General features: G+C 38.9%; 1 protein-coding gene across 3 annotated transcripts in view; it reads left to right on the top strand.

Annotated features, from left to right (window-relative positions):
* The window catches only part of Vrk1 (vaccinia related kinase 1), an 86,190-nt gene that overhangs the window by 29,484 nt on the left and 42,985 nt on the right, over positions 1–13,721 (top strand). For all 3 annotated transcript variants that reach the window (XM_005390408.2, XM_005390407.2, XM_013517272.1), the window contains 2 exons: positions 5,059–5,223; positions 10,265–10,320. In XM_005390408.2, the coding sequence (XP_005390465.1) occupies positions 5,064–5,223; positions 10,265–10,320 (216 nt within the window). In that variant the 5' untranslated portion in view covers positions 5,059–5,063. Of the gene's footprint in view, positions 1–5,058; positions 5,224–10,264; positions 10,321–13,721 lie in introns of those variants that run through there.

A 13,721-nucleotide genomic window follows, 5' to 3' on the forward strand; every position in this document is an offset into this window, starting at 1 on the left:
TATATATATATATTTTTTTTTGTATGATAACTTTGAGGGTGATGGTGATGTTCTTTTATCAGGAGACAAATGGATATCACTCATATATTGATGTTAGCAGCTAGCAGTACTTAATGTTTGGACCCATTAATTCATTAGGAGATGGGATTGATGATGATGGTAATAACCTATCACCATTTTTTCATGTATTAGCTTAAATTCTTCTATAAAGAGAAATTTTTCTTCATCTTCTATTTGGTTGCCCATTGGTACAATTCGTTTAGGAAATAAAGCACAGTCCTTGATTCACCACTTCTTGCAATGAAGTGGTTTCCTATTACCCTGTCGATATTTATTCACTTAGATTTTTTTAATGAACTTTTAGATGTGTTTATTTTATGTGTTTTAATGCATTGTGGTTTTGACTTTATTGACTCAAATTTTCCCATCTTTGAGGCTGGCTCTTTAGACCTGGCATATTTGGCTTAAACTGTTGTAATTTTTTGCTGGCTTTCTCACCGTTTAGTGTCACAAGATGTTCCAACCTTTACTTATAGATTCCAACTCCAGACCTGGAATCAGTAATTTCTTCAAGGGGCCTGGTTTCTTTAATGGAAACAGGATTTCAAGAATACAGCTCATATGCTAGGAATGCTTCTTGTTATTATGCTGGTTATTGTTTTTAAAGTTTTTGTGGCTGGAACAGTGATATATATATACACATACACACACACACACACATATATTGTGTGTGTGTATGTTATATATATGTGTGTGTATGTTAGGGCTTTGTGCAAAACATAAACTTATGAATTAAGTGCATTTTCAACTATAGCATTTTCAACTGTACTACTTCTTTCTCTTGTTGTGTCTCCTTTTTCCATATTGAATTGTGCTAAGGACACAGGGTATAATATCCCGAGAATGTCACCTAATTCTGGTATGTAGAGAAATTCAGGTCCTCCGGTGAAGGTCTAAAACTGCAGGTAGTACTCAACCCTGTGCTGCTGTTTGTTTCTATACATAATACCTGTGATAAATTTTGACTTGCAAACTAGGCACAGTACGAAATTAGCAATAATAAAAATATTTTAACAATATACTGTAATAATTTTTAGTGAATTTGGTGTGTCTCAAGTAACTTGGTGTAGTATACTCATCCTTCTTGTGATGCTTCCCTGATGAGGTAGAGTGAGTAGTGTTTGGCTGCTCGAACACAAGCATTGCGTGGATTTACTGGGCAAAGGGATGAGGCACGTCCAGGCTGGGCAGACGGGGATGGCTCAAGATTTCATCGCACCACTCAGGAAGGCCTGAAGTCTAAAGTTACATGTGTTTTATTTCTGGAATTTTGCATTTAATATTTTCAGACCTTGTTTGACCTTAGGTAGCTGAAAGGATTGGTGCGGGACTACTGTACTCACTCATGCTGTTCTGCACGTGTACTCACAAGAGCCTGAGTTAGCAAAGGCAGGTATTAGCGTAATATGATTACTGAAAGGAAGCTGCTTTTGCATAGGTTCTCCCATTTTTTATGGTTATGTCTACATTGTCAGAACATGTACGTCTTCCGTATTCTCTCCTTTATAACCGTTTCCCGGTCTCACTTCTACAAGTAAATATATATTTACTGCGTGGTGACGTAAGTCTGTCTGTAGTCATTTTGGATAAATGAGCCTTTTTCTCCGGTAGATTCTTCGCCTTTTCTGTGTTGATACTGCTTTGGAGTATGTGCACTTCAGTTTTCTTCGGTACACACGTATATTTGATGTGTGTGTGTATATATATATATAAAATGATATATACCTTTATCTATCTATATAAATATATATATATATGGGATTTTCTTTTTCCGTATTCTGAATTTGTGATTTTTCTCTTGAAGTACTTACCTTTTTTGTTCTTTTTGACTTATTTTTCCTTTTCACTTTATAGTTCTTTTAAGCCACTTAAAATTTTATTCAGTATGTGTTCCTTTTTATTTAGTCTTTGTCTCTGGAATAATTTTGCCTTTGTGTGTTTGTGGTGGGGATTGAACACAGCTAACAAGTGCATCTTCTTGTTCTACTATACCTAGCCCTTTGTCTTTTAATTATTATCTTATATCACCTAATGTTTTTCTAATTCTGATTCATGTTAGTTTCCCCTACATGAAAAATTTCTTGTCTTGAAGCTTTTGTAGTTCTTAATTTTGGGGGAGGAATTGTTTTTCTGAAGGGACGTTTTCTTCCTTAGTGTCAGCTTTGTGTGAGAGTCAGCCTCTATTCCCTTTTGGCCGCTGAGGTTGACACGCAGTTCGTTTTCCTTTATGTACACTTTCAGTTGGTGTGGTTCAGTTTAACCTTGTCCTTCTCTAACCCCAGGCTCTCTCTTTCATTTGGTGTAGTGTCCCAGATCTGCGTGCTGCCTCGCAGATCGCTTTTACTCGCTCTTTCCCCTTACCCTGTGGTGCTCGCTGTGGATTATATCCCTCGTACTTTCTCTTCAGGTGGGGCTTTGCTCTGGTGGACACGTTGGCTGGTTAGTTTTGAGAGTTACGCCTGGTTTGCCTTTCCCCACTCAAAGTTTGGGGCTTTTGGGAAGAGAGGGTACCGTCGCCCAGTTTTACTGTAGATATTTTACATGGATTGTGCATTTTTTGCTCCTTTGAACTTGTCTGGTTTGCGGGGTAGGATTTAGGGAAGTTAAACACCGTGCTGCTGCCCCTACTGAGTTCTGCGTTAACTGTGATAATACTGTTCTGTGGAACTATTTTTAGGAGAGAAAAGCATTCCAAGTCTTAATTAATTATTACAATTAGTTTCATTTGGTTGGACACAGGAGTGAAGCTAAAAATAAAAGCAAACAGCTTTATTTGCAGGAAAAACACTCTTTTGACCACAGTTTTATATTGACTAGGTGCCAAGCCAGATTATTTTATTTATTAATAAAAATTTTATTTTTTATTAGTACATGTTTGTAGTATTAATGTTGACATTCATTGTGGGCAGTTGGTACACGGACACAACACATCTTAATTCTTTTCTTTATGTCCCCCTGTCCTCCCCTCCCTCTCATTCCTTCCCTCTCATCCCCTCCCTCCCGTTCTTGGTCCCCTTCCCTTTTGCAAAAGATCTGTCTCCATTTCCTATGATATCCTTCATTTTGTTCTTTAATTCATCTATATGTAGGGTTTCTCATATAAGAGAAACCACATGACATTTCAGCTTCTGTGGCAGATTTATTTCACTTAACGTTATGGTCTCAAGATAAAACGTGGTATTTGTTACTTACGGAAAAGAATTCTAGAAAAATACAAAGTATTGTCCGGTCACTATTTTGGGTGACAGAAAAATTAATTTATTGTAAAATATTTTGACTACTATTAGGAAATAATCAGGTGGGAGATTACTCGTGATTTGATAAAGTTGGATGAACTGTAGAAGGGGTCCATTTTAGTACTTGTAAGTACTGTGTGTTTTAGTTGTTACTTTTAGCTGGTATTGTACGACAGGTTTATAGGCTGCCTTTTTGGTGTTTTGAGGCTAGGCTGTTATGGTTGGCTCTAAAATTTAACTCAGGAAAATTCCACCAAGGACTGACAGCACAGTAATTATGAGGATAAATTGATATGAAGAAATAGCTGTTGTACTTTGAAGATGTTTTTGTTATCTGAGAGAAGATTTAGATAGGAGAGATGCATTGCGTATTCTTTGGGAAAAAATTAAATAAAACATTTCCCAATAAATGCATAAAGAACATTTATTTGCATGTGTGGAATTTGTGTTGTAGAGCGATGGGTGGGTATTTGCTAAAAATTTCCCATCTGATGTAGTATCTAGATATTTAGTATATCTGGGCTCAAAACTGCACTGCTTATATAATGTAAATTTATGTCACATCCTAGCAGACTTTTTTCATTTAAATAATGATTTCAAGAACTGCAGACTAATTTAATTCTTATCACTCTCCTGTCTTTGCTGTATCTTTGCTTCATTTTTAGGGAACTGTGGAATATTAGGTAAATCCTTTTCTGTTAGCATTTATGGATCTGAGTGTTTGAAATTATACAACACATACACAGCCATGTGTGCACATGCACAAATATCAGCTGAGGTCCTTTACACAAGGAAGGGTTACACTTGAGGGCTTTTGAAAGTAGGAGAGAAGCTACTTGATCAAGATCAGCAAGCTAACTGTTATCAAAAGTGGAACGAATAAGGAACATTTATTTGTCTGTATGGAATTCGTGTTGTAGAATGAAGGTGTGGGTATTTGCTGCCGATTTCTAATCTAATGTAGTATGGGTCTTTCCATTTCAGCAACCCTGACACTGCTTCCCCTGAATATTATGTCAAACTTCTGCATTGGTGAGAAAAGTGAACTCAGTCATCTCTTGTAGGATAGCTAGTGAGAGGGGAAGCAGGGGTGCTGAGTGGCATCAGCTATGCTTTCTTCTGTGAACCCAAATCACTAGACAGACACAGTTTCTCTTTGTCACTCATGAAAGGTGACTTCTGTAGCGGTGGAGCATGTTGGTGAGGCTTTCTAACCAGGTAGTCAGTGCAAATTCTCATGTTCCACCACATAATTAGCTTGCTGAGGCTTGATTTCCTTATTTATTAAATGGAGATGATAGTGCAGTCTTCACACGGTCTTGAGGATGAATGGGAACTCACGTAAAGCATCTACTCTTGTGCCCCGAGTACCCCTGGCCTTTCATTTTGTATTGTATTTTCCCTCTTACCATGTCAATACTGTCCTTATAAACCCCTCTTTGTGTTACTCTAAAGTGTGCATTGTAATTGTAGGCTCCTTTACCCTGAACTTTTTAAATTATTGAGTAGCATTTTAGTCACCGGTGATGTGGCACTGGAACTAAAAACTAAATATTTTCTTGAAAGTGACTGCATGGATCATTTTATGTGTTGTCTCAGTTCCAAAGCTGAATAATCAAATAGGATTTGAGCCATTATAAATCTGTATTAAGAGATGTTCTTTCTTAGGTTTTGGGGTAGGTGGGAATCTGACCAGATTCCGTTCCTTAGGGAACAATGTTTTGAACACTGAGTATATGTGTTGCTTTGTTCTGTATTATAGTGAAAATGCCTCGTGTAAAAGCAGCCCAAGCTGGAAGACAGGGCCCTGCAAAGAGACGTCTTGCGGAACACTTCGCAGCTGGGGAGATAATAACCGACCTGTCAAAAAAAGAATGGAAGCTAGGATTACCCATTGGCCAAGGTGGCTTTGGCTGTATATATCTTGGTAAGTGTGTGACTACTTCTAGTCATCAATCCAAAGAATTTTGATGCCTTTTTGAAAATCTAGGTTTTTCATTTTTGTGCTATTACTGGGTGTTCCTAACAATCTGTATCTTGTATGATTAGGCAAAAATGCATCTCTGATAGGAGTAGAGGAGCAGATTACTCATTTAATCATAATGGAAAAGGGGGGACAAAATATCTAGTAATGTCACTAGTGAGCACTATGACTTCAGATTTTTAAGATTTTGTATAATCTTGGCATTTTTTGAGAGTCAGAAGAAGCCATGGGTAACTATTTCTTCACCCAGTCCTGCTGTTTTTGGCTAGTTTTACAGATTTTTTTTTACAGATGGTGGAGTTTTTTCTTTCTTTACAACTCTCATAGTCATTGTAGTGGGATTAGAAGAATAACCTAGAAACTGTATATTAGGCCTAATGAAATCACCATTAAATAGCACATTTACCTTGAAATTTTTGGAGAACCATGTAGGGTCCATGTGGGACCCTGAAATTCTGTAGGTTTAACTAAATTACTGATTTAAAAAATATTTTACTTGATTGCTTGTAAAGCTGTCTGCTTCACCAAGAATATTAGGAATACATTGTATTCATGTTTGCTTTTGATATTTCCCTTTTTAATTCTGTGTTCTCATTTCACCTCTAATTTTAATTAGTTAACTGTTTGGTTATTTCTGCCTTGGAAATTGTACAATTTTAATTTTAGCATTTGAACTGCTTTTTAAATTTTTCTTTCAAGCAGTGTCTTAGCATACTAACACTGCAGTACAGATGAGCATCACCTGGAAATTTCTTAGAAATGCAAATGCACGAGCTCCCACACCAGACCTGCATGTCAGAAACTAGGGAAGGGCCTGGCTTTGTTTGAACTGGTATTGTAGGTGATCCCAATGTGTGCTGAAGTTTGAGAATCAATGACACAGACTAAAGAACAGCTGCTTTATCCACCCTTCTAACCACCAAAACCAGTGGGCTGTAGCTGGACAACTGCAATCTCTGGGCCTGGCTTCATAAAATAGTTCAGCAGTCTGGGAGGCCGAGGCTGGAGAATCACAAGTGTGAGCCCAACCTGAGCACCTTAGCTACTTAGTCAGTCCCTGTCTCAAAATAAAAAGGGTTTGAGATGTAGCTCAGTACACAGGTTCTGGGCTCAATCTCCAGTCCTGCAAAACCAAAACCAAAACCAAAACCAAAACCATAGCTTAATATTTTACCCTGTCTTTATATACATGACTCCTGTATGCAGATGGCACTTGCCTTTGAGAAATACATCTTTGTTTTATATGGAATCAAACCCATTTCAATAGAAAGAGGATATGTTGGAAAATTCTATTAGCCGGGTATGTGTTTTTTGACGTTGGGACTTAGAGGAAGTGGTATATTATAGAAGCTGTCTACTGTAGGATGTGTGGACTTAGGACATATTAAGAGGAACTTGGCTCTAAACAAGAAGACCTTCATTTTGCATCAGTTTGCTTTTACAACATTTTGCAAATTTGGAACTTGTTTAGCATGTGCATCTGCTGTTTTACTTGCATTACTATTAAAATGTGCCATGTAATAGTAACTATTTTGAATGTCCAGTGGTTTGACAGTGCTGTATAATAAAATTTCACTCTGTAAACCTGCGTTGGTCAACCTGGAGAAGTAGGAATGTACTTGAATGTTTATCTTTTTGTGACTCCTGATACACAGAAGCTGCCATATTTAAAATTATTGGCAGTTTCTGTTATCCTGTTACGGATCTCAAAGATTGCCTTTGACTGTCTTTGAGCTTTTTTGTGAAGCATTTGGTACGCTCATCTTTCCCGTACAAATTGGGTCCGTCATCTCCCACGGTAACACCCTGTCCCCGTGTTCCTGGCTGTGCTTAGTCTTCTTTCTGGCCACTTCTGTGTTCTTCAACCTTCCTTCCTTGGCTCACTTTTCCTCTGTGTCCAGGTGACCTCATCAAGTCTCATGGCTTGTGTTACTGCTCTTTGTTGTTGATTTCCGTGGTTTTTTTATCTTTAACCTAGGGCTCGATCTCCTGGGTTCGGTCCATGGCCAGTGGCCTACGATAGATATATCTCTACTGGGATGTCCCACAGTTGCATCTGAAATGTGTATTGTCTTTTGTTGCTGATCCTATCATGATTAGGAGAGGATTATCTGAGTGCATAAAGCGGGGAAGGTGTTCTTGACTATTCTCCAGTACCTCTTCTGGTCCTGCTGCTACTGTGTGACTTCTCAGTTGCATCCATTTCGGTCTATCTGTGCCCCCCTTTTCCTGGGCCAGGTCATTACTGTGTCTTTTTCACTGTAACAGTGACTCCTTTGCCCAGTTCTTGTCCTCATGCGTCCTCATTCACACTGTGGCTTGAGGGACCTAACATGCGGTCAGATCGTGTGACCATCCTGGTTAAAGCTTTGGTGGCTGCCTAGTACCCTTAAAGGAACAAACTTCTAAGAATGGGCAAGAACTCTTCTTTATAAGACCCTTTACATGCAGCCTCTGCTTTCATCTCTTTTACCTCAAAATCTGCATCAGCCATCATGCTGCCCTTTACCTCTTGATCTTTACGTGATGCTTTTAAAAAACCGTGTCATGATACTTTTTAACTAATGTCTACCATAAACCATTTCAACATATAGTTAAAATAAAATTATGGATAGGCTATTTTATATTGTTCTTATATTAAACCTTTAAAAAATTTAGCTGTATTAAAATGTAATTGTTATACAGAACACTGTATAATTTAATGAGTTGCGCATCAGCAAGGTATTCATCCCTCTCCTTGATGGACATTTAAGTTGTTTCTGTATCTTGACAGTGGTATGCAATGCTTCCCTGAACATAGCAATGCAGATACCTCTTTGAGATCTTGATTTTACATAACCTTGCTGCTGCTGTTTTTCCTCAAAGCTGAGTTTTGGGTGGGTAGTAAGCAAATACTCCCCTTGAGGTACTCTTTCATAATTCTTCCCGTGCTGCATTGAGATTGCTTTTTTTAATTGCACAATAAATTGGCAATGGGTCGTTGCTTCTCGTTTTCCTTGTACCCAGCATTATTTTGCACCATATATTATTTGAAGGACTTTTTGAGCTTGCTTACCTCTTTTTCTTCATTTCCCCATGTTGGGATGCTATCTTCGTTTTCATATTTTGTTGAAGAATCTGAACCTGCTTTATTCCTTAGTATGTAAGTGATGTTCCCTGGGCTGCTGCTCAGAACTCTTTTGTCTGTCCATGTTGGCCATTTCGATGAGTGGTGTTTCTTCCTAGTCTGAGGCATGTAGCTGTTGCCCTTCTGCAGACTGCTGCTTCCCGGCTGTGTGGAGTTTCCATCACCTTCCTGTTACATCTCTGACTTCTAATATGAGAGTGCTTTAGGGTTCAGTCCTAGGTTTCTCCTTCTCTGTCTCCACTCATTTCCTGAGGGATCTCTTCCAGTCTTAGGGCTTTCAGTAAATAGCATTTCTGTGTTGATGGTCTGAAATATATTTTCCCAAGTTGGATTGCCCTTGTGAACTCAAGACTTGTATATCCGCCTGCCTACTTTACACCTGAACTTGAATGTGTAGTAAGGTTCTTAAATTTAAGATACCCTAAAGTGCTAGTTCCTTTTGGAGTTCTCTCCACGTTAGGAAATGGTAGCTTCTTCCTCTTTGCAGTTACTTAGGCCAAAAACCAGGAAGCGTCCGCACCTCCTTTTCCTTTACCTCAGGCGCTTTCCTCTGGTCTGTCAGCGGATCCCATTGGCTCTCTTTTGCATACAAGTGGCCACAGTCCACTGGTCTGTTCCCATGCTGGTTCAAGCCATCACTGTCTCTCATTTGGGGTATTGTTAGGGTTCCTTACTGGTTTGCCTTCTATCCTTGCTGCAGGTATGCCATTCTCCAAAAGCAGCCCAAAAAGTTTTTGAAAATCAAGGTCTGGTGTTGCTACTTCTCTCAAAACCTTCCAGAGGCTCTCTGTCTCATCCTTTCTCATTTTAGTAAAAGCCAGACCCTGATGTCATCTGTCAGGTCCCTCTTGTTCAGTCCCTGCTGCTGACACTTCACTTCACGTTTTCTCCCGCAGGTGCTTCGGTCTGCTCTCTTTTCCAAATGTGTCCAGCGTGTTCCCACTTTAGGGCCTTTGTGCAGTCTGCCTGGAATGCTCTTTCCTGTTCTCCCTGGCGTATTCCCTTACTGCCTGGAGGCTGCTGCTTGGGTGACAGGGGGGTCAGGGGGGTCTCTTCCTGCACTAAAACACTGCCGCCTTCCTTTCCTACTGACTTGCCCCTCTATCGCATTAATCACTTTCAGACATACTTTGGTTTGTTGTCTGTGTGTTTCCGTTCAACCAGTAGTTTCATGAGAGTGAGGATTGTCTTTTCCTGTCCATTGCTAAATCTGTTTCCTAAGGAACCGGCATCTGTAGCTATTTGGTAAATATTAGTTAATAAATATAGGCAGCCTTATAGTCCTAACTTAGTGGTCCAGGGCAGCAGTGCCTCTTCATTTGGATAAAATAAGATATCAACATTAAAATTGTTCTGGATGGCAATTTAAAGTTCTAGTGCCGGAGTCCTAAGATACTGATGTGGATGAGTGTTTTCCAAACTAAAGTGTTTTGGAACTTGAGCTTCCATTTTTCTTACCTTCCAGATGTTCCTTCTTAATAGAATTTCATAGTTTGTTAAATTTAAGAAATTGCATCAGTTATCCTCCTCTGGGAAATTCACAGTACGGATCAGGCTGTTAAACACCATGGGTACTTTTGTGTTAAATATTTAACTGTGTTTAGCTTGGGGTTTCCTGTGGTTAATTGATGATCAGTTTGAAGAAACCAGAAAATGTAAGGTGCATTCCTGTTTCACACATTAAAGCATAGGTAAAAGTCTTAGACTTGATGAAATGCTCTGTAAGGGTGTGCCGAAACACATACCTGGGAATTGAAATGTATTCTATCAAGGAGCTACAGATGTAACAATCTAAATATTACTGTAATGTTTATAGTGTTACTTGTTCTGATATTATATGTTTCACTTTTTAAACAGCTGATACAAATTCTTCAAAATCGGTTGGCAGTGATGCACCCTGTGTTGCAAAAGTGGTAAGAAAATATTTCAGATAATTTTTCTCTTTTCTCATCAGAAGTTAGTGTAGTATTTATTTTCTGTAACATCCTTTTTGGTAACTAGAATTAATTAAACTGTAAGGGATTACATTTTTAATAATGTTTCATAAATATTTACTGTGACCAGAAAGTAGCTTTGTAGTTTTAAAGATCCTGAGTTCGAAAAGCCCCCATGCCCTCTGTTGAATTAGCGTGGCCCTGCTCTTGGTGCCGAGTGCAGGAAAGGGTGGAAACACTGCAGATGCGGAATAAAACCACACAGCGCGTTCTTCCCATCTCGGCTGTTTAGAGGAGGTGCTGTTAGTATTGATACCCTGCAAGCCTATGCAATAACTTTATGTAATTTTATTATGTTTTATTTTGCATTTAGCTCTGGGCTTCCACTTGGTCAGCCTTCTTCTTTTTGTTGGTCCTCAGTTTTCTTCCCTTCCCCATCCATTTCAGTAAATTAAACTAGTTAATTATGATTGCTGGACCTTTTTTTCTGTACTAATGTTGAAATCAGTTTGTAATGAGTAGAGATTGATAACATCCTATCTGCCATAAACAATTTGAATCGTGAGGTCTATTTCTAGATCAGTGAACTAACATACTCAATTTTACTCCTAGTTTTGTTTTTTAAATTATTTGTGCATCTTTTTCCTTACCAACATCTGTATCTCCCCTTCCCCAGAGTTATTTTATATATGTGGTGAACATGCTTTTGTTAAATAGAAGAGCAAGCAGAATGTGTTATTTGGGGGAAATACACATGGAATTCTCTTTTCCTCTTGTTTTTTCCCTAAAGGCTACAGAACTCAGCAATTAGAGTTAGCTCAAATTTTTTTTTTTTTGTTTTTTTCTTTTCAGAAAGAAGTATCTTACCCTTTAGGAGCTATTTTAGATTAGAATTGTTTTAGTGACTTTTAAAAAACATATTTTCTTTACTGAGGCATTTTTTTATAGGGAAAATACGTAGATACTGAATAGCTTGAAAACTTATGACAAGTGCATGTAACTGTTTCTTTCTTACTCCTATTAAGATATAAAACATTTTTATTGCTCCAAAGATTTTGTGTCCTTTGTCTAAGTTACACTGACTACTTCCCCACATTTTTTTGGCTGTGGATTATTAGTCCTAGTCTAGAGTGTTATATAAGTGGGACGATAGCATACATACTGCTTATGCTCGGGACAGTGTTTTAAAGGTTCATCTGTACTGTTGGTGTAGCAGTTGTTTGTTTCATGTTATTGCTTTGTTGATAGATATCTGGGTTATTTCCAGTTTTAGGCTGTTAGGAATAAAGCTTTTATAAACATTCTTGTACAAGTGTTTTAGTAGGGATAGGCTTTTATTTCTCTTGGCTAAATACCCAGGAATTGAATTGCTGTTTTAGAGAAGGTGTCTATCTAAATTTATAAGAAAGTACTGGACAGGTTCCCAAAGTGTTTGTGCCATTTGACACATCCACCAGTAATGCACGAGAAGTGTGCTTGCTCCATGTCCTCTCTAACATTGGGGTTGTCTTTGTCAGGACTGTGTATTTGTTAGGCTTTTAGCAGTTGTATTGGGCATGTAGCAGTGTCTCATTGTAGTTTCAGTTTGCATTTACTTGGTGAGTAATAATTTTGAGTACTTTTTCAGGGTGTGTGTGTGTGTGTGTATGTGTAGTGCTTCTGTTGCCTCTTTTTTCCTTTTAAATTAAAAAGAAACTAGCTGGATGGGGCTAGGGATATAGCTCAGTGGCACAATGCCTGCCTGGTATGTGCAAGGTTGTGAGTTCGATTTCCGGTACCCAGCCCTGAAATATCATAGTTGGATGGTTTTGCCTTCATAATTGTGTAGTTAAGAGTTATTCTTTTCAGGTCTATGTGTTGTAAATATTTCACCCCAGTTAATAGTTTTTCTGTTCATTTTCTCAGTGCTTTTCATACATCCTTTGAGGTGGATCCTAAGATCCTCCTTTATTCTTACGAATGTGGCAGATGGATTGATTGATATTTGTGTGCCTGCCACCCCCAGTCAAGTTGTATTAGATTTTTTTTTACCTAAAGCTGAAATTGCTTTGCTAATATTTTGTTAAGCGTTTTTGTGTCTGTTCGTAAGGAATATCAGTGTGTAGAACTTTCTAATCTTGTGATTGGGCTTTCCTGTAAGGTTCATGTTGGTGAACTACGCCTAGTCTCCTCGTGCTCCTCCTTTTGCTCCTGGTGCCTCCAGGAGGAAGCCAGGGCTGGCATGAGACCCACTCTGTGTCCTCTGTTTTCGAGGTCATAGTCCTGAACTACCTCGTGTCTAATTTTTGAAAATAAAAATTTTTATTTTTTGTCCACTTTTATATTTGTTTATACTACAAGGGCTGATTGTGCTGGGGCATGGCAATAAAGACTTTAAAGTTTAGTGTCAGTGTTTTGTCTTCTGTCCTGTCCCTCCTGCTCCCCTCCCCTCCCCTCCCCTTCCCGCTGCTTCTCTGTGCCTCTGTCTCTGTCTCTCTCTGTCTCTCTGTGTCTCTGTGTCTCTGTCTCTGTCTCTGTCTCTGTCTCTCTCTCTCTCTCCCTCCCCTTCTCTTATTCTCTTTTTGCAGGATTGGGAATTGAGCTCAGGGCCCTGTGCGTGCTCAGCAAGCTCTCTGCCACTGAGCTATATCCCAAGCCCTTTTTAAAATTTCAAGACAGGGTCTCACCAAGTTACCCAGGCTGACCTTGAACTTGTGGTGCTCCTCTCTCTCTGCCTTCTGATTAGCTGGGATTACAGGCATGTGACACTATGCCCAGCCATTTCCCTTTTCTTGACACTCTTTCCTTTGGGATTTTTCTTCTTTCTCATTTCAGAATAATATTCACTTTGAATTATCCAGCTTGCTGTTAAGTCAGAGAAACTAATGTTCTTACCATTAAATTAGACCATTTAAGTGGGATTGCAGATTATTATTTTACTTGTTTCTGATATAACAAATTAAAATCTCTGGGTAAGATTAATTTCTTCTTTGGATTTTCAGAAGCTTTCCCTTGAGAGAAGAAAGCAAGTCGCTTTCACCCCTTTATGACTTCTACATTTGAGGTCCAGATGATCTGATTATCTCTGCCCCTGCTGTTGGGTGTGAGGAGAGTTCCAGGGTGGTTCCAGGAGGGATACAAAGCCGCTGTATAACCACATCTCTTTTGTTCTATAGACCTGAGCTGGCTAGCTGTTTATTCACAGTATGACTGTGCCTTGGTGCAAGATGACATTACAGGTTGTTGCATCTGGCACATGCATTTTGACCTGAAAGTTTTGTCTGTGTGCTCCGTCTGGTGCTCAACATGTGAGCTGTACCTTGCTAGTGCCAACTGCCTGTGACTCATACTCTCCCTTCCAGCCAAAACAATTTGTACTTGTATTTGGTACTTGTCGCACC

The sequence above is a fragment of the Chinchilla lanigera genome, unplaced genomic scaffold (genome assembly GCF_000276665.1).
Source record: "Chinchilla lanigera isolate Chin_1 unplaced genomic scaffold, ChiLan1.0 scaffold00037, whole genome shotgun sequence".
In the NCBI taxonomy this organism is placed as follows: Eukaryota; Metazoa; Chordata; class Mammalia; order Rodentia; family Chinchillidae; genus Chinchilla; species Chinchilla lanigera.